The 20341-nt window shown below is 38.3% G+C and overlaps 1 protein-coding gene across 5 annotated transcripts in view; it reads right to left on the minus strand.

The window, feature by feature from the left end:
* The window catches only part of DNM3 (dynamin 3), a 180305-nt gene that overhangs the window by 151764 nt on the left and 8200 nt on the right, over positions 1–20341 (minus strand). For all 5 annotated transcript variants that reach the window (XM_061451856.1, XM_061451854.1, XM_061451853.1 and 2 more), the window contains exons 2-4: positions 11915–11988; positions 1842–1991; positions 9–212 (exon numbers count right to left, since the gene is read on the minus strand). In XM_061451856.1, the coding sequence (XP_061307840.1) occupies positions 9–212; positions 1842–1991; positions 11915–11988 (428 nt within the window). The remainder of the gene's footprint in view (positions 1–8; positions 213–1841; positions 1992–11914; positions 11989–20341) is intronic.

The raw sequence follows: 20341 nt of genomic DNA on the forward strand, positions 1-20341 counted from the left end.
ATGCTTACCTTGAGGGTCCACTTCCTTAGCTAACTTCAGTGCATCCGAGTTGGCCAAATCAGTGTTAGCTGGAGTCACAGCCAGTATCAGACAGTTTTCACGAGAGATGAACTGCATTATCATGTCTCTGATCTGCTGCTCAATATCTGGAGGCTGATCCCCTACTGGCACTTTAGTGATTCCAGGCAAATCAATAAGGGTCAGGCTTAATACTATAAGGAAAACACAGGATCAAACTGGTTAGCATGCCAGACATGTCTAAAGAGGTCTAGGCATCTATGGCTGCAGACAAATTTTAGTCACATACAATCTCACATAAATTACCTTTATAAGTATATAAATATTGTCAATGGCTCAAACAAAATGCCTGATGATCTGAAAAGTACACTTTTTTTTTCTGCTAGTCTTTCATCTCCAGGTTAATTAGTACTATTTTGTATTTTAAACATTACAAGTGGCACAGGGAATGATACTTCTACCGCATATCCTCAAAAGCTCTTAGGCAAATGAGCATGGCTTTCTGAGCTTTGCCTTGGTAGTCAGTCTCTCTCTGACCATCCTTTCAACAGTTCTCATATTAAGACATTTTGGGGTATGTTGTTGCTTTGGGTTAGGTTTTATTTGGTGAGTTGGTTTGCTTGTTGTTTTGGGTTCTCTTTTTTTTTTTTTTTAACTCTGTAACTTCTGAAGTAAGAAACATGTAAAAGTTTATCCATTAATAAAACCTGTTTTGTTCTGACATGATTTCCCCAATACAAGCCACAGTTTCAAGTAGAAGCATCCTAGCTTGTTCAAGCCTGTACTAGGGAAACAGAGTACCCTTCAGAAAAACAAGAAAAACACAGTTCCTAGAAAGGAAACACCAGAAGTATATTTGGGGTCTGGCTAATACAGACAACAGTTGCTGAACTAAATGACTGATCCTAATAAAACAAAGTAAGAGCATTAAGGTAGGAAATTTTCATTTTCTCCTGGAGTCAATACGTCCAAACAACATGCTTCAAGGCAGGGCATTTAATTCAGCTTCTCTCCAGTCAGCTATACCATATCTGTATAGCAGAGAAAGGTTCAGAGGCATATATTTAGAGCCAAGGCTGCTCACAGTGTATCAAAGGGAGGCTCAGCATCTCTTTAATTACCTCCCCTCTTATTTTAATCTTTCTGTCGTTTGACTCACCATGAAGACATCAGATGAGGTGGTTAGAAAAATAAAGTGCTTCAGTCAACCACACCACTTTTCTCCTGTATTCAAGACAGATTCAATGCAAAACATTTTCTCTAGATTGCCTTCATCAAATTGGCCAGATGGCAACCAGAGGAGCTAACTTTGATCTATACTGGGGGTCTACAACATAAAGCAGCTTCAAGCACCATTATTGTCTAAATATATTTTTAATGACAGCAAACAATAAACATCTAATAGGTCAGGGAGACATAATGACTTCTTAGATCACTGATTGGGGAATCCATCTGGAAAGTGGCAAAAAGAAGTTTTGCCACTAAATCTCCCATCTCCTATTATTTGTCTTTACTAGCAAGTTACTATCTAATGGTATATGTACCAGGAGATAGACTGTTTTCATCCTGATGTAGAGTGAGAATATTTTTAAATCATGAGAATATTAAATGGAACAGAGTCTGCATTCTGCCCAGCAGAACACAGAAGTTGACGATTCTTCCAGATGCATATCCACTTTTTACTTCAACTCAGTCTCAGAAGTTTTTTCATCCCAGAAGACTTCTGACTGGGCAATGAGAATGCATACAAAAGGAAACAGAGCTAGACAGAGCTACATAACCCATCATATGACAGAAATATAAAGTAGGATGATTTTACCTACCATGTGGAGAATATATTCTTAAGTTTATAGGAACTGAAGAAATGCCTTTGTTCACTCCTGTTACTCTATCTGTTTCTACTTCAATTTCCTGACGAACTTCATCAAAATCAGTAAATTTCCTCCCTTTGCAGTGTAGAAATTCAGCATACTCTGTGAAAAATATCAACAGCAACTCCGTATTTCACAGGCTCATAGACTTAGACACCCACTTTCAAGCCCCTACTATTCTTCAGATGCATATGTACAAAAGCATGTCATCATGAGTATCAGGAAAGAATGATATATGAGCACATGCTATAGATGTGATTGTACAGATGAAAACCAGCCTACAACAAGAAAGAGTTAGTTAAAAAGTCAAGTTGAATGAATCCCATTTACTGCTTTTAGCTTCAGCATGTCATCTTGTGGAACAACCTGAAAGATTCAAATAGATACCATTTACACTAATAGAACAACGAACTGATTGTGACACATATTTCAGTTTTCATCTGATTACATTTGCCTGCAATACATCACTAAATTGAACAGAAGTCAAGCTCGATATTATCAAAGATTATTAGTGTTTGCTTTCAAAAACTAAGAGCCCATGTTACATGATTTTTAACAAAGAAGTTCTGTATATTTTTAGACGTTCACAATGAAAATAAGATCACTTAAGCAGACCATACTGTTTATAATGCAACTCATTTCCCAAAAACTTCTTGTCATCTAAATCCAAACTAAGTTTAAGAAGTTTGTAAAAGCTTTTATTGATATAGCAGTTATTCTGCTTAAGTGGGAGAATACAATTAATTCCTACATCTTCAATACCATAAAACCTGCCCTCTTACCTTTTGGGCATCAACCAGGAATATCAAGGATAGATACAGTCTAATTTGTTAGACTCGAACTTGACACTGGGTCCCTCCCTATTTTGACTCCTGAATCCAAATACGGATACTAATTTCCTTACCTAGAGGTGCAAAACCAAAAGCACATCTCAGATTTTAGAAGTGGGGTTTCTTCCTTTAAAACACAACACAAATGTTTATCTCACAATAGTGACACTGTAATCAAAAGTAATGACATAAATGTTAACAACAGATACAAGCTCATTTCCTGATCCTGCTCTAAGCAATAGGGATGGAGAAAGGCTGATCAAAGTTGTGTATGTTCCAGTTAATTTCATCCTGCAATCAAGACCTGATCTCAAAAGTTCCATTTGAACGTTTCTTCCCCAGAAAACATTTCTTGGTAAACAGCCCTCAAACCCCCCAGCAAAGAGCTTGCTTGGTACTCAGAGAAGAAACAGAAGCTCAAGAGATCTGATCCAGGAATACAGATTAATCGAGAGTCTTATGTACCAGTACTGAAGTTTGTTTCCCAGAAGTTGCTTTATTACTATTGGCAGAAGTGTTAAAAAACAATAGTCAAAACCACACATGAAACCAATAGTTGAAGCAAACTGAGAGGGAAAAAAAAAAGAAAGGAAGGAGAGAGAGGAGGGGAAAACAAGTACCAACCTTTCTGTGTTACAGTACCATAATCCCTCCAGATTCAAAGGCAAGGGACCAGAAAACCCACCCTTATTAAGACAAAAATAATACATATCTTATTTCAAAAATGAGAGCACTCAACAAAAACCTCCATTTCATTTCTGGTAACTTAAGAATTCCAGCATCTCTTACATTCTTTTTTAGCTCTAGCAGCAAAATGACAATGAGTAGGAGTTTTGTATGTTTTGTTGGCAACTATTAAAAAAACAAAACACAAAAAAAAAACAACAAAAGGAATATTTAAATATTTTGAAGTGAAAGATAACATGGCACACAAAATACTTCAGTTTCTCTAGCACATTTCAGAATTCACATATGTAAAACTTGTCATCTCAAGGTTGGAAAATAGTTACCTACTGGAAAAAAGAACTAACAAGTGGTTCTTATTTTGTCCCAGTTCTTTATGCACTACTCCTGGCATAACATAAACATATTCTTCTTAGTTACTTCCCTCCCTCTCTCCCCAGTGGTTCAGACTTCCTCAGAAAAATATTTCACAATTCAATAATTAATACTCAGTGCCTAGTTGTAATCAGTTGACTGACTCAGCTGATTGTCAAGGAAGCTTTTCTCTTTGTTCCACTAAATGCTCAGTAGTAATAGGAAAAATTGAAATGGCTTCAAGGTAATTCAAATGAAAACATCAGCTACTTTTTTAGGTGCATTAATATTTATCAATAGCTCATTCCTCCCAATGACACCTGTGGTCCCACTGAAGGAACAGACTTTACAACGGTTCATAACCTGTGGTGCCACACACAGCCTTCAGAATAAAAATTCAAATTAACAACAAGCACTTTGTTTTGCTCCTTTCAGCTCTTTGCCTGTCCTTGGCAGTGCTGCTTTTAGCCAGACTGGATAAGCACATGCTTTAATGCATTCTTCAGTTTTCAGCTTTCATACACAGAAGAATACTAGGAAAACACTGTATTCACATTTTTGTGGAAATGGACATGAAGCCACACAGGAAAAAGTGATCTTGCCCAAGGTCTAGTTTTCCAATATGTATTTTCTGGAGAAAGCTGAAATCACAAAAAAGCACAATTAGCTAAAAAATTAAAACATTGCCTTTGCTCGAATCCCTCTCTGGCATCCTTAAAGGCCCCCTTCAGATACTGGAAGGCTGCTATGAGATCTCCACACAGCTTCTCTTCTCCACACTGAAAAGCTCCAACTTTCTCAGCCTTATTATGCGATTTTTTAATTTAAAAAAAAAAAAAACACCTTCTTGATCCACATCAAGCTGAACCCAAGACCTTCCAAACTCTGATGGAGCCCATACAGAATACCCTATGCAGAATAATCTGCTATTAGAGGTCAAGAATTTACCAAGATGAGTCACCTGGATTTTACCAAGAATTTACCAAAATGAAACACCTGGATTCAGGACTCTTCCCCACCTGATTTCATGCAGAGTTGTTCCGAGTCTGTGGTGGTATCCAGTCTAATATACTCAAGATTTAAGTCTCCAGCTTGGAGTTTTTAAAAAATGTGGCTTATTAAATAGTGCTCCTATAGCAAAACAAGTAAACATGTATAGCAAAGGTGGAATACATTCTACTACTGTCAGTCCTTTAGAGAGATGTCACACAAGCAACAAGAGTCTTGTTAGCTTCAATGAAGCATCCCAGAAAGCTTCAGAATGTTTTTCAAAAGAGTGATTTAAAAACATGCAAATAAACAACATGAGCTTAAGTACATCCCCTTTTCTTTGATGATGGATCAGTTTTTTCTGAACAAAGTAAATGCAGTCAAATTAATCTATTTTGACCCTAGCAAATCATTCATTAGTTCTTCACTGAACAGAGAAGCAGTATCAAAAGCCCTTGTTGCCTTACCCAATCTATAATCTCTCTTCTAATTCACCATTTCTCTAGCTTTTCTAACATGCTGAAAATAAAATATTGAGAACTCAGACATCCCACTGCTAATTTCAAGCAGCCAGGCTACGAGAAATAGAAGTACCCTAGTATTTTCTGAAGAAAATACAGAATATCCTGTCAGTGCAGAGGATGACAAGAATATTGTAGCATAAGAGATTTAAAAAAATAAAATAAAATAAAATAGTGTAGAGCTGATGAAAGTAAGTAACATAAAATACCAGGTCATGCTCTTAGGAACCAGTGAAATGCTTAATTTTAAGGGTAGACACTCATACCAGAGGAGAAAAACAAGCACTCTTTTTGATTCAATAGTGTTTCATATTCTTGAAAATGTTCTGAAGAAGAAATGTATCACTCTTCTTTCAACCTTCCTCTACACATCATGCATTCTAAACCTTCAATCATTCACAGATATTCTCCAGGCATTCTTCTGAATGCTACAAAGGCAGAGCTCACCAAGATCCTTCCAAGACTGAAAAAAAGTAGAACTACATTTAAGACTGCATTTCTATTGATACATCTCATACAATATTTACTTCTGTATTTTAGAACAGCATGACATCAGTGAGTTGTGCTCTCTTAGAGGTCCACTGCAATCACCAGGTTCTTTTCTGAAAACTAGCTATCTAAACATTAATCTTTCAGTATAGAAACAGCCCTCATCCCAGGTGAACTTCTTCCTGCTTTTAAGGCAGTTCTTTTCCTTTGCAAGCAATTTAGATTCCAGTTCTGTCCTCCAGTGTGTTTCAGAGTCTTGTTCATACTTGCCAAATATAAACTTATTAAACATGCTATGTTCTGCCATCCTATCAGTAATACAATATATTTAACATGACCTGGAGGGATAACCCTTCCACTCAGTAAACAACTGTGCATCCATCTTACAGGAATCCTTTCTCGACCAGCTTTCCTGAAATTGTTTAATATAATAAAGAACCATGCAAGATAATTTACAGCCTTACTCTACCCAAGACAGGACACCTAGCACACCTTTATTTACAAGCCTGCTACCCTGTAACAAAAAAATAAAATTATACTGATTATGACAAGGATCTTTCTGTTCTTGACTGTGGTGACTGTTATGCACCTCAAGTACCTTTCAAACTGTTATTTAATAACTAATTACAGATTTCTTTTTTTCTAAAAGTGAGCTTTGATTTTCTGTCACTTCTCTGTATTATAATTTTTTGAGTACTGGCACATTTAGAGCTATTTCCCAGTCTTTCAGTAAGTGGATTCCATCTTTCCTGATGTCACTAAGCAAGCATCAATCCAGGATCAAGAAAACAAAACTTTCCAGGAAAACACACTAACAAAACCAAGTATTTCTGGGTACGATTAACTTTTCCAAACATGAGCTGAAGCCCATACACTGTTTGAGGGTGCTGATAGGAGAACTGGTTGAAACCTCAAATTCATGCTGTCAGACATCAGCAGTCACTGTTGATCAGCTCAAGGTTACTCCAGACACTGTTATTAGTACACGCACACACACAGACAGCAGCAAGGAAGATTTGCAGTTTCTGCAACCTTACACTAACAGCTTAAATTCAGGTTTCAGACCAGCAGTGCTATCCCTTTTCCAGCTTATCAGGCCTGTTTGGATGATGAGTATTTCATTGACTAGGGAAGGGGTCACCAGTCACTACCACCTTTTCCCCATAGTGATGCCACATTTTACCTTTTCAGGTATGCAACTCCAACATATTCACTAGTCTCTACAGAATCCCTGTTCATTACCTGAATAACTGCCAGAAAATGGGACCCATAAGTCAGCAGCCACTGCCTTCCTTCCTTCCCTGCTAAGTGCCCAGTCTCTCCCCAACCACTGGCATTGTGGCACCTTTCTAGTTTTTGTCCTTCAAGACCTCCAAATGTCTTCCTGCTGATGACATCTCTAAGACGATGTTAGCCAAAACAACCAATCTAAGGTTCCTTTTATAAATTTGTCATTTTCTGTTAGAGGATTGGTTTTGCCACCAGATGGCAGTAAAAGATGGGTATGCTTGAGGAGCAGTCTCAAGAAAAGACTTGCTTTAAAGCTCAGCAATTTCATTAGAGCATCAGCAAGACTTCAGGAAAAAAAATATCAGAATGACTTTTGAAACTCATGTGATTTACTTTCCATTTAAGTGCTCTAATTAACAGAACTGAAACAAAAGTGGGCACTGTACATATGACTCATCTAAAAATGTCCACCTCAATAATTTTCAAAATCTGTTAATCTGACACTTCTTTAGCAAAGAAACTGAAGCAAGACCATGAAGAAAACCCAAAATCCCTCCAAAAGCAGCTATCAAACTGAGGAAAATAACCCTCCTAGAGCCAAGGTATTTTAACATGTAAATAACAGGCTTTATATAGTAGGCAATGTTTTTTAACAAACAGAAGAACAAAAGCTTCAGCTAAAACCCCAGTAAATTTTTTGTTGTGAGTGCTGTTTAAAAAGCATCCTACCCAACTTGAAGAAATCTAGATAATTATCTCAATTCCACAGGCAGGAGACAGCACAGCAAGAAGAAGAACAGGTTGCCTGATTTAGATGGAATATGTGGGGGGAAAAAAACTGAAAGAAAAATAAAAAAAAAAACCACACAACTCCTTTAATTAATTATGGTAACACATGACAAATTACTACAAGTTAGCATGCTTACTGCAAAACTTGCAGAAGGAAGATTAAGAGTTGAAATGGAACTAACATACCTTACACAGAATTCAGTTATGTTGCTTTAAGACTAGTGGACACTAATGCTGCCTAAAAATTCTTGTCAGCTGTGTGCCAACACTTAGATCTCAAAACACAGACAGGGAAAAGTCCTTATAAAAGTACAACTACAGGAATATGTGGTGCATTCCTCCACCTGAAAAGGAATCATGAGTAAGAAAGTGAAAGATCAGCCCTCTAGACTCACTGGTAACTGCTGCAATACCACAACAGTTTAGCATTTGAAACAGACGGTGTCTATTGGGAAAGAATAAACTCCCTGTATCTTACACAACAGCAGACAAATACTGAAAGAACTGGCATGGTTTTTACCTGAATTTAGACATCAGTCTAACAAAATAAAGTGCCCTCACATGCAACTGCTCACCCAGGAAAAAGCAGGTGAAATTCTTCCCATGTACATCCTTAGAATGGCTAAGCTAATTTATCACCACTGTCTTGCCATGTGAAACCTGAAGTTCTCCATCAGAGATCCTTCTGGCTAACAGCACCATGTCCACGCCTGTGCCTTCTAAAAACTCAATGAACTGCATCTTCCCAGACAGGACTATTTTCTCAAGAACTATTCTGTACTCAGAGCTCCTTCAGAGACTAGCAACAAAGTCACAAGACTCTTCTTAGATCTGACACTGGACATTGCCGACATTGTGGAATTGCTCAGGGCCAAGTGCAGTGACCGGAAAGAATATCAAAGTGCATGCGGGTTGCTTGGCAAGCCAGGTAGGACATTTTTTTCAGTTGTGACTTTAGGTCTGTTTATTACAGAACAAACACTGCATGCTTGTTTAGTCCAATTTTCTCTTCCAGCAAGAGAGTGTATATAGTACTTTTCTTTGGTAGAAGAAGAGCAACTGAATCAAAAATATGAGATGAAGAATAGGGATGAAAATTTGTGACCCTACCTACAGGGCTGCCAATGAACTACTTTGGGACATGTAACGAGCATCAGCCTCTAGCTGCAAGAAGATACCTTGGAACCTCAGAATATTTACAAGATGGAGATTATTCCCCCCACCCCCTTCCTCCTCTAGCTAGTACATTAATTTCTTGGGTACAGGCCACATTTGCAATTTCATCTGAAATGTAGTTGGGCAGTCCCCAAAAAGACTGCAAAGTAGGCTAGTCAAGGACAAGTCAGAGTCCTTCAGAGGACTGTAAATTATTTTTAACATCCATATTCTGACTTATTCTATGCTACTAGGTATTTCTGGCATTATCACACTCAGAAGAAAATAGTCATAACTAGTAAAGACTGATTTGTTAGCTACAATATTTAATTAAAACCTTTGTCTTTGCCTCTAGGATTTCAGCAGAGTACAGTATGTGCAGGGACATGGAAGTGCAAATGGCATAAAGCCATTTGGGAATTGTACTGTTGCCACCAAAATATGTTACTGATTAAAGGAGGTCAACAGATTGCTATAAAATAGCTTTGTACTAATTACACAGATTTTATTTTTTTTTTAAGAGGAAGTAAAAAAAGTTCTTAAAAAAAAACACTCCACATCTCATGAAATAAATTTCTTGGTAGTGAATTGTTTCATGTTACCCCTTCCACAGGAGTAACCACTCTTTCTCCAGATATGTCAGATCTTTCAGATGCTGGAGGGCTCCTGATAACTCCTCAGGGGCTGCATCCTTCAGTGACATGTACAACCCTAATAATGAGTGGTTAAGCTTTCCCTCCAACTGCCAATCCTTATCCCTTAGTGCAGTGACTCAAATGAAGCTTTAACCTCCTCAATCAAATTCACATTCCAAAAATATTCTCAGCCAGTTGCAAAATATTGCTAAAGTATCTTGCAGTCATCTCTGCATGCCTATATAGAAAGTACCCCTTCCCTTCCAAGGAATAATCTTAAGAAGTTACTTTTAAAAGAGACAAGAAAGGTCCTAGGATTAGATATCAGTTAAGCTTGTTACAGCATCAAGAAGCTGATACAATCCTCTACTTTCTATAACATTTTAGATAATTATGGACTTGATAAAAATCAGTTCATCATCTGCTTCCTGTAAAAGAACACTGCGCTTCTCTAAGCAGTTTTCTTTCATTTCCTTTTTTTTTTTCTTTAATTAGTTCAGAAAGATAAAGGTGGTTTAAAAGATAAAGTTATTTGGAATTTCACCACCAAAAACAGTAACAGTGGAACAAAGTTTAAAGAAAGTAACAAAATAATTAAAGCTTGCATTTTAAAGGTCTTGGCAGCTAATCCCAAACAGAAACACACAGCATTTCCCAAAGGGAGAAATATGTCTTGCCATTCAGGAAACACAAAATTACACTGAAGCTCAGTTCTCCAGAATTCTTAAAGTTTTTGTTGCGTTAAGTTATAATGAAGAACTGCTTTTCAGCAGAGAAGGTACCTACACAAAAACCTAGAGGCCTATCTAAATCTAGTAATACTATGCAAACATATTAATGGGAAAAATACCAGAAAAAGAGAAGCGCTTTCATTGCCTCCTTAACCAAGCCAAGTTATAATGATTTTACAAAATAGGACAGTACAGACCAGTTGAGGTAAATTTAGGATGGATGTCTAAGAATAAGTATTTAACCACTTGAGGTTAGAGTGTAAGAGTTTACTTGTTAATTCATATGTCCCCGCATATGTCATTTTGTTAGCATTGCTATCACAGAGCTCGATTCTTATTTTTCTGCTGCTTTTACATGGTGCTGGGAAAATTAGATGAAGATTCTCTATAGCTAGGCCTTATTCATGCATTTCTGCATTCTCTGTCAGATCAAAAGCCAGATATGCAGAAATAACAAGTGTTCATACCTCCAACTAAAATGAACTTCATCTTTTAATATTAAGTACCTTAAGCATATTACACACTTGAAAATCCTAACATTTCTAAGCTGAGCATACAGAAATACTGGATTCCAGTTTTTTCCTCTCCTTTACACAGTATAAACACTATGGAAAATTTCATAGAGGCATTGAAAGTAAGAATCAGCTTTAGAAGCAGTAATTCAGGAAAAAAGATGGAGCCTAAGCAGACTGAAGTATATCATCTTCCTGCTGAACAACAAAAAGACCTTTTAGGAAAGTAAATGCATGTAAAAACTTAATTACACCTCACACAGAGACAGACTAAAGTTCTACAGGCAGCTTCAATTTTCATCGTGTTCCATAATTTAAAGACCACTTGTTATTTTGAAGTTCTGGTTTGGATGTTATTTCTTTTTGTAGTGTTAAGCAGAAGTCAATAGTAAAAAAGTTATTTTGTTACTTGCATAGGTTTAGAAGCAACAACAACAAAAATTGAATGATGGGAAACCATAGGTGCTTTTATATGTGTTAGGGAACTGAGCTACACAACAGCACATTGTACTCAACCAAGGGGCAATTAAAGTGGTGAATTCTGATGAAAGATCTCAATATGCCACATAACTCAGTAGTATACACATACTGTATTTTTATTTTTGACCAGACATACACAGAAGCCTTGTTCTCCCCCAGTCTACCTTCTGCTCTACTTAGTGCAGTGAGCCCAACCAAAAAAGACAAGTCATAAAAACAAGCTGTGTGGAATCAAATCTGTGTGCAGTGAAGCAAAACTTAAAGGTAGAAGTAGAGCAATTTTGGAATGTTAACTAGTACAACTGTAAAGCTCCTCAAGAAATGAATAAACCAAAGCTAGTTTCTAAAACACATTGTATGTAATGTTTCTCCACTGCCTCAAGTTTGATCTTGAATTAAATTTACTATGTGCTCAAGGATTTAGATTTTACTGTTTTCACAGATAAAACAATGAAATTAGGTGGTCATGAGCATACAGTTTTGAAGGAGTGGTCCTTGGTTACAGGCAGTTGCATCTTTCTTGACACTGCTAAGTTTTCCCATACTTTTTTTTTTTTTTTTTTTCTCTTGCTGAAGTAAGTCAGCACTTTGTTCAGGCATTTAGCCAAAGAGAGAAAGAGGTTACCTGTTTTGGCAGTGATGAGCTGCAGGACCAATGGTCGTCTTGTTACAATTCCAGAACCTCGTGGAAGAAAATCCCTAGAAACATCAGAAAAAAGACAGTTACTACCCAGAAAGCACTGTGCAATTACATAAGATACTGGACTAATTTGGAACTTTCTCTATACCTTCAGCTGCAATGAAAATAGAAAGTTGGTGGGGATGGATTTAAAGCAAACACTACTGTAAAGTAGGGCTGTTAATTTTTGTTCAAAATAGCAGTAGGCCATTAGACAAATATATATTAAAACTAAACGTCTAAAAATTCAGTTGGGGTATTACAAATTTTCTCTCTTCATGACCATCACATACAACATCTCAAAATTCACCTTGCTTAGTAAGAGTACCTAATGCCATGCCCATATTTTTTGGCCTTTTGAAAACAGAAGTAGCCACACCATATCCTTGATTTGAAGAGGGTATGGACATATGAATACACACACTCACACAACACAACAAAGCTCTGGCCAAACCAAATTGTCAGCACTCTGCACCTACTCTTTCAAATAATTCTGCCAGTTCAAATCCCCGAATAACTTTTACAGCAAACACATCCTCCTAGAAGTCTGAGTAAATGCTAAACACTAGAAGTACTCTGGGACAGCAAGAGGGAGTGTTCTTGTACCAGAAAGCAAATGATTAAGCAAAGACAGCAACTCTATCATACCATTATACATCCCCATGATCCTTTCTATGCCTCCAAAGACAAGGAAACTCTCTATGCAACCAAAACCCTAGAAAAACTTTGAATCAACTGTTAGTTGCAAAACCAATGATCAGAAACTCAAAGAAAAATAATATTTCTTTTCCCCCAGGATCTCCTGCATTTGCCATATCTATTAAACTCTTAGAAAACTTGAGGTTCAGTGATACTGAACCACTTTCTTGCCTGTCTCAGGAGCATTGCTAACTCACCTCTCCTGCTCAGGTGAGAAGCAATGCAGCAAATGGTTAGGGCATAAATCTTCAGTTAAATCAGGGAGCTGATCTGGGTGACTGTGCTGTCACATGTGCTAGTGCCAGTAGGAAGGGTGAGGCAGGAGCGTGCACTGTGTCTGGGACAGGTGAGGAAAGGACAAGAGTCAAAGGAAGAAAGACACAGCCCTGTCAACCCTTTAAACAGAACTGCTTAGATGGGTTTGCTCAAGCCTCTTGATAAACCACATCTTGACACAATCATTGTGTGTCTTCATACCAACCTTGTACTACGTAACAGATGTCTGATTTTAGCAGTTCCTTTAAGGCAGCACACAAACTCAGAAAGTTTAAAAGAAGCCTAGAAGGTACATGTATGAAAAATAAAACACACAAATATTTTATCAAACTTCAGGATATTATTTGTGCAAATCAGAGGATATTAGGTCTTTGGAGTCCCAGCTCAATACAGGCTTAGGAATGTAACAACAGTGAACCTACCTACCTAGTGCCAGCAAGGTAACAAAGCTTTGGCAGCCTGAAGAGAAATACGGCAATTCTACCCATGATACAAGCTCTAAGATTTCTTTCCCACATGAGCAAGAAGTTCTAAGGCTCTGAGAAACAGAACTGGCAACTGGCTGTCAGCTGTACCCCACCCCACTTTAGAACTCCTCAGAATTTTGAATGCAACGTTAATTTCTAGCTAAATAAAAATCTCACTTTCTCAGTACCTGTTAATACATGTTCCCAGTGTTATTACTGTGCAAACTAAAGCTAAAGCACACCATAAAAGGAGAGGCAGTTAAAACACAAGCTAGCTCCTTAACTTTTATACTCAAACACAGATCTGCAGGCAAAAGCACAATTAATTAGAAATTCAAGTAATCTCTAAAACAAAGATACTGAAAAAAAAACATCAGGCCTACTGATTTAAACCTGCTGTAACATTTTACCACGCTCAAGACAGCAACAGGATACAAGAACTAGCTTAAAGTTTTCACAAGGTCTTATCACAACTTCAATACCTACCAAAAGAGAGAAACCTGTGCCTCAGTGAAGTGCTATCTACTTACATTTTCCCAGGGGCAAGAGAAGAACATTTTAATGGAACATATTCATCCCTGTATATGCACTGAAATTACAACAGCCCAGGATGTAGAAAATGCCTGTTAAGCTACAGTTTCATGCACTGATTTTCAAGCACCTACTAGCTGATTTAAGATAAGTAAATAAATAAATTTACCATCATGAAGCTAAAAGGAATTGTCTACCATTCAGCAAGCTGATCAGCTGATTCAGGATAAGCTGATCACACAAACCAAACTAGGGTCCTCTACAGTACCACATGAGGCAATACAATCCTTCAGGGAGTCAAAGGCTGAAAAGACATTGATTTTCTGCTTCAGATTAAGCACATTCAGAGATAAAGAACACTGAATTAATGCAACTCCCAGTTATACAACACTGACCTTTCCACAAAACCAAATTTACAAAGAAATGCAAGATACCAATTTTTCCTTCAGAACACCCTCTTAACATGTCCAAAGTAGATGGCATTTGATAAACTTCTCTAATAAGTTGAACTACCATTGAAAAGCCCACTGTTTGTTGAAGCAAGCATCAGCAGAAAGAGGTTACTGCTCGGCAGATGGTTAGCTGTGTTGATCACATAACCAACTAAACAATACACAGCAGAAGGACATAGGTTTCTCCTTGAAATGAACAGTTTGAAGAGGAAGACAGTAACTGAAGGAAACAAGGGGTTCATGGGGAGAGTTCAGGACAAAAATCCACCCCACCATCCCCCCTAACTCCTTGATGGGTATCCTACAAAGGAGACTACCACCTAAATTAATAAATCTGCCCCCTCAGGGACAGGGAATTAAAAAAATTTTAAAATTCTGAAATTTCAGATCCAGCCACAAGGCAATGGCATCTGTGCACTTTCTCCGCAGAACCCAAATCAGATGTCACAAATAAATACATAAACTCTACTTCTAGCAAAGGGCACTTCTTTAAACACACAAAGAAACATGAGCCAAATCTGAGACATAACTGACATTTGGGGGTGGGGGGGAAGCAACACAGTACCACATTACAATCCTAACAAAAGGGAACCCAATAATAGTGTACACTGCTTCCATAGAAATGCCTACTTTGACATCCACAAGGCAGGATGCAGGTCTTCTCCCCATCACCTTAGTAAGGCAAACCTTCTATGCAGGGTTTGTTTGCCAAAACAAACAAAAACCAACAACAACAAAAAAAAACACAACAAAAAACCCACAAGCCACAATGCATTAGGAACGGCTCCACTCCCTCATTTTGCCCCTTTAATTCCTACTTCAATAAAATTCTTCTTAAAGAAGAAAAAAGTAGCTTCAGCAGCAAGAAATATGAAAAGATTGAACACAGTGGAGTCAGGGGTCTCTTCTGACCAAAAAGAATGCCCCTCAACATCCTGGTGGCACACTCAATGTCCTTTTAAGGACAGCTTCGAAAGAGCTGCTTTTCCACACCTTTTGGTCAGTGTTTCATGAGAACTAGGAAGAAAATAAAAAAATCACATCAGCATTGAAGCAGCTGCAAAGAAATCCATCTAGAAAAAAAGGACATGCCTAAGCATTTGAGCACAAAGACACCACCACCAAGGGAGAGAAAAGGCTGTCTTTTGTGGTGGGGGGGAGTGAGCCTGTGAGTACCTGTGTGCACAACTGCAAGAGTACTTCACAATAACAAGGTGCAGGAAACAAGAATGAAACACAATGTGCAAGAACACATCTGTGAATGAAAGATATGCTCCTTTAAAAGACATGCATTCTGCATTAAGAATCAAACTAGTTTTACATCTTCATTCTTACAGCATTTTCATCAAAAGGTACCCTGCTGACAGCAGCTACAGTAGCTCAGCAGCAATGCCACTGTGACATGACAGTTTGGAGACCAGCAGCAAAGCCAGTCTGGTATTGCCCAGCCAGCACTGAATATATCAAATGCAAATAAGAGGCAAGCAGCCAGGTCTTCCAGAACATCACTCCAATAACTCTTCAATCTTAGAATGTACTCATCTGTTAGAATACCATTAATATTTTCAAGAGCGAAATATTTTCAGGGCCAAACGATTTTTACCCTAAAAGCTATAAAATTACTCATGTCTTACTGCACAACACAGAATCATAGAATCATAGAATAGTTAGGGTTGGAAAGGACCTTAAGATCATCTAGTTCCAACCCCCAAGCCATGGGCAGGGACATCTCACACTAAACCATGTCACCCAAGGCTCTGTCAAACCTGCACTTGAACTCTGCCAGGGATGGAGCATTCACAACTTCCTTGGGCAACCTGTTCCAGTGCCTCACCACCATGACAGTAAAGAACTTCCTCCTTATATCCAGTCTAAACTTCCCCTGTTTAAGTTTTAACCCATTACTCCTTGATCCTATCACTACAGTCCCTAATGAAGAGTCCCTCCCCAGCATCCTTGCAGGCCCCCTTCAGATACTGGAAGGCTGCTATGAGGTCTCCACGCAGCCTTCTCTTCTCCAGGCTGAACAACCCCAACTTTCTCAGCCTGTCTTCATATGGGAGGTGCTCCACTCCCCTGATCATCCTCATGGCCCTTCTCTGGACTTGTTCCAACAGTTCCATGTCCTTTTTATGTTGAGGACACCAGAACTGCACACAATACTCCAGGTGAGGTCTCACAAGAGCAGAGTAGAGGGGCAGGATCACCTCCTTCGACCTGCTGGTCATGCTCCTTTTGATGCAGCCCAGGATACGGTTGGCTTTCTGGGCTGCGAGCACACACTGCAGCCAGCTCATGTACATTTTTTCATCGACCAGCACCCCCAAGTCCTTCTCCACAGGGCTGCTCTGAATCTCTTCTCTGGCCAACCTGTAGGTGTGCCTGGGATTGCCCTGATCCAGGTGTAGGACCTTGCACCTGGCTTGGTTAAACTTCTTAAGATTGGCATGAGCCACCTCACAAGCATGTCGTGGTCCCTCTGGATGGCATTCCTTCCCTCCAGCGTACCAACCATACTGAAAACAGAATTTCCAGGTAGGGAAAATGTTTTCATTTAGGATCTCTCTAGCATACTAGCAGTATTTATTATATTATAAAAGAAAAAAAAAAAAAGAAATGAAAAAAAAAAGGGGGCACAAAAAAAGAAGCAAACCAGAAGAATCCCCAGTTTGTGTGAAGAACAATGATACATCACCACTTAAACATGGTTTCAAAATGTGTAACTTAAATCTGCTTTATTTTGCCATCTAGTATTATGTTCTGCGCTTAGATCAGTTACATGGCCAGTATTATACAGAATAAATGATGATTAATTTACTTCAATACTAATATATTTAATTCATATAAAAGACATGGGGATCCAGGAAATCAAATAATGGAGGAAATGCCACTGATTACACAGTAACTGCGTTAATTGAAGAGCTAGGAACAAATAAGACTGACAGTGACGATTTGTCAGGAAAAAACAAACAAACAAACAAACAAAAACCCCAGAAGTCCCTCTAAAGCCTCCATGTTTTTCACAAAGGGTAGAAACAAGACAGGCTTGGAACAAGAGCCATAATTGCCTTATAGAAGGGCACAAACAACCCACCTATATCATTCTGCCAAACAATGGTAATGTTACTTATAAAAGTTTTTCCACTAAACCAAAGTTCATCCCAAAACCCTAACCTTCCCTCACTTACAGAAAGGCCTTTATTCCCAAGATTTGACAAGGACTGCACTGCAGCTTCCATTGCAATAGGAAGCAACTATGCCCAAAGCCAACAGTTTTCCTGGGCTTTTTTCCAACACAGTGTTTATTGTTTCATACAATTCCAGCCTGGCACACTGGAAGCTCTTGTGGCTCACACTGGCTGATGAATGGCCATATCTTGTGCAACAGAATACACTGTTTCACAGTGAGCACTTACACATGCCGATACAGCCAAGCATCTCCAAGTTCTACGACAAAAGTACACTGTACAGAAGTACTACAAAAGGCTTTCCTTTTTCTTGCATTTATCATATTTAATCTTAAAGCAAAGTACCAGAAAAAAAGAAAAAAAAAAAACACACAAAAAAAAAAACACAAGAAGGAAAGCATGGTCCAGTGTAAGCCTGAAGAAAAGAGACATTGATTTCTAACTTCTTTCCTCTGCTTTGTTTTTTAAAACCCATAACCAAAACCAGTCAATTCGTAACCAAAGAACTCTTAATGCTGAAAATATGTATCTTAAGACCTATTTTGGCAGATGCATTCACTCTGTCTCACCTGCTCTTGCTCCTGCGCTCACCAACACAACAGAAGACCCAGCAGTAGACCCTTCACACACTTTTGTTCATTACAAACCAAGGTATGTCCAAGTGATAGAAAATGTACTTTGTATTTAAACAGAGGCTTTCTTAGGAATTAAATTTGTAGTGTTGAGTGAAATACTTTCTCAGAGGATGTTTGCCATCACTGACACTAGACCTCACTGTATTTATCTTTCTTAGTAGCTTTGGAAGCACAATTCCTCCAAATGACAGTACAGAGATAACCCCAGGACATGTTTTCAAGAAGTCTCAAAAGCTTTAAAGCACTATCTCTGTGTTATGGCATGTGGTCTCAGCCACATACCCTTTTTTTTTCCCCCAGCAATACAGTAGAATCTATCACTTTCTATATCACACTGACATTTAGCTATGTACGCTGTTCTCCATTAGCTCAAAGCACAGAGACCAATTCTTATTATTAGTCACCACTTGATCCCTCACCTCCCTTCATTAGTTTCAGAAGAGTAAACGTTTTTTGTTTTGGCACAATGTGTGTCAATCAAGAATCTCCCACAGCTTTGTTCAACAGCTGCAAAATCTCAGCCTTACATAACGGGGCTCACATGAAGATGTAGAAAATAATTAAATCTCTTTCTTGAAGGTCAATGATACCTATCTTAATTAGGCCTACTAGGCAAGCTAAATACATTAGGAGGTTGTGGATTTTTAGTGATAAATGGATACATTAGCTCCTAAAGCTTAATACCAGTTTTTCCAGGGCTTTTTGTAAGCCACACAGCAAAGATGCTGGCATCCTTATCATGACATTTTAGTGCTTAGTTCAAATTCTCTGATAAAGTTTGGTCTCAGTTTTCATAATCCATTCTTTCAAGGAAAATCTTCCTTCAACTGAAATATGATTTTAATTAACCTGCTGAACCAAGATGCAGTCCAATGCCCAGCAGTAGTAATTACACATTGCAGCCCACGCAGTTGGGGTATGTCTTTAGGGGTGAGAAACTAAGTATCTAGACATGCGACAGCCATTTACTATTTTTGTTTTTTCAAACAGGGTGGATAAACTTGGCATCTTTGAAAAGCCATTTTCCAAACCAGTGGCATCCTTCATCACCACTGCTGAACAACCGGAATTCTACAGCCAAAGAACTAGCACCCCAATTATCCATCACTTTCAGGTAAGCACACAAGTGGAATAAAGATTTTAAAATCTTGAAACTCATATACAGCATAACCTAGCAACCTAAAATATCTCCTTGGATCTCACTTCCTTCATTCCTTTATGAGTCGAGATCAATTATACAAAAATCTAGAGGGGAATAGTACAAAAAAATCCACCCGAACAAACCTAGCCACAGGAATATGGTGAGCATTGACTCTAAAGATGAGAAATATATTTTTGAAAAGCCCTTAAACTCCAAATAAGATGGCAAAGGATTTCAGTCACACTAGCTAGGCACCTCCATAACAACTAAGTTCAGTGACAACACTTCAGCACATTAAAGCAAGAAAGCAAAGCTTGAGATTTCATCTTCATGCAGAAGCCTGGAGACAGAGCAGGTTTAGAAATCACTGTCATACTTCTCTTGTATCCGGAAGATGTTTCCTGTAAGTAGCCGCAGCATTTATGCTCAACAAGCAGCCAGAAATTAGTACATCTCCTCCATTAAAGTAAACATTATACGTCTATTAGAAAAATCAAGACCAGAAATTACTCTAGTCCTAGTGGTGAAGTCTTGCATTAAACGTGACTGGAGTCAACAGGTCTCCCAAAGTAGGGGACATTTGAACGAAGTCTGAGAAGGCACAGACTATTATTAGCAACCCAAATCATATTTTGACAGCAGTTCACATTGCATTTCTGCAAAGAAAAAGGCAAGCCCATTCACTGAAGCAAGGAAAGAAAACGTACTTCCTAGTACTAAAACCCACAGATTTTACATGATAGAAAGCTTTAAAGTCTCAATAATTAATGTTTATAGGACTGAAAACTTGCCATATGCGGCTATGAAAACTTGCCAGGCAAAAAACACAGAAGTGGTAAGATGAACAGTGCTCTGTTTGCAGCGATTATGCTCAGGCTGTAGGTTTGCTGTATTAACATATCGGGAAGCTGCCAATGTGCAGTCTCGTCGGCAAGCCACTGTATGCAGGAGGCATCTGTCTTCCCTGGCAGGCATCCAAAACTT

Source organism: Pezoporus flaviventris, unplaced genomic scaffold, assembly GCF_033815535.1.
Source record: "Pezoporus flaviventris isolate CSIRO_AGI_PZ_B2104156 unplaced genomic scaffold, CSIRO_AGI_Pfla_v1 ptg000013l, whole genome shotgun sequence".
Taxonomy (NCBI): domain Eukaryota; kingdom Metazoa; phylum Chordata; class Aves; order Psittaciformes; family Psittacidae; genus Pezoporus; species Pezoporus flaviventris.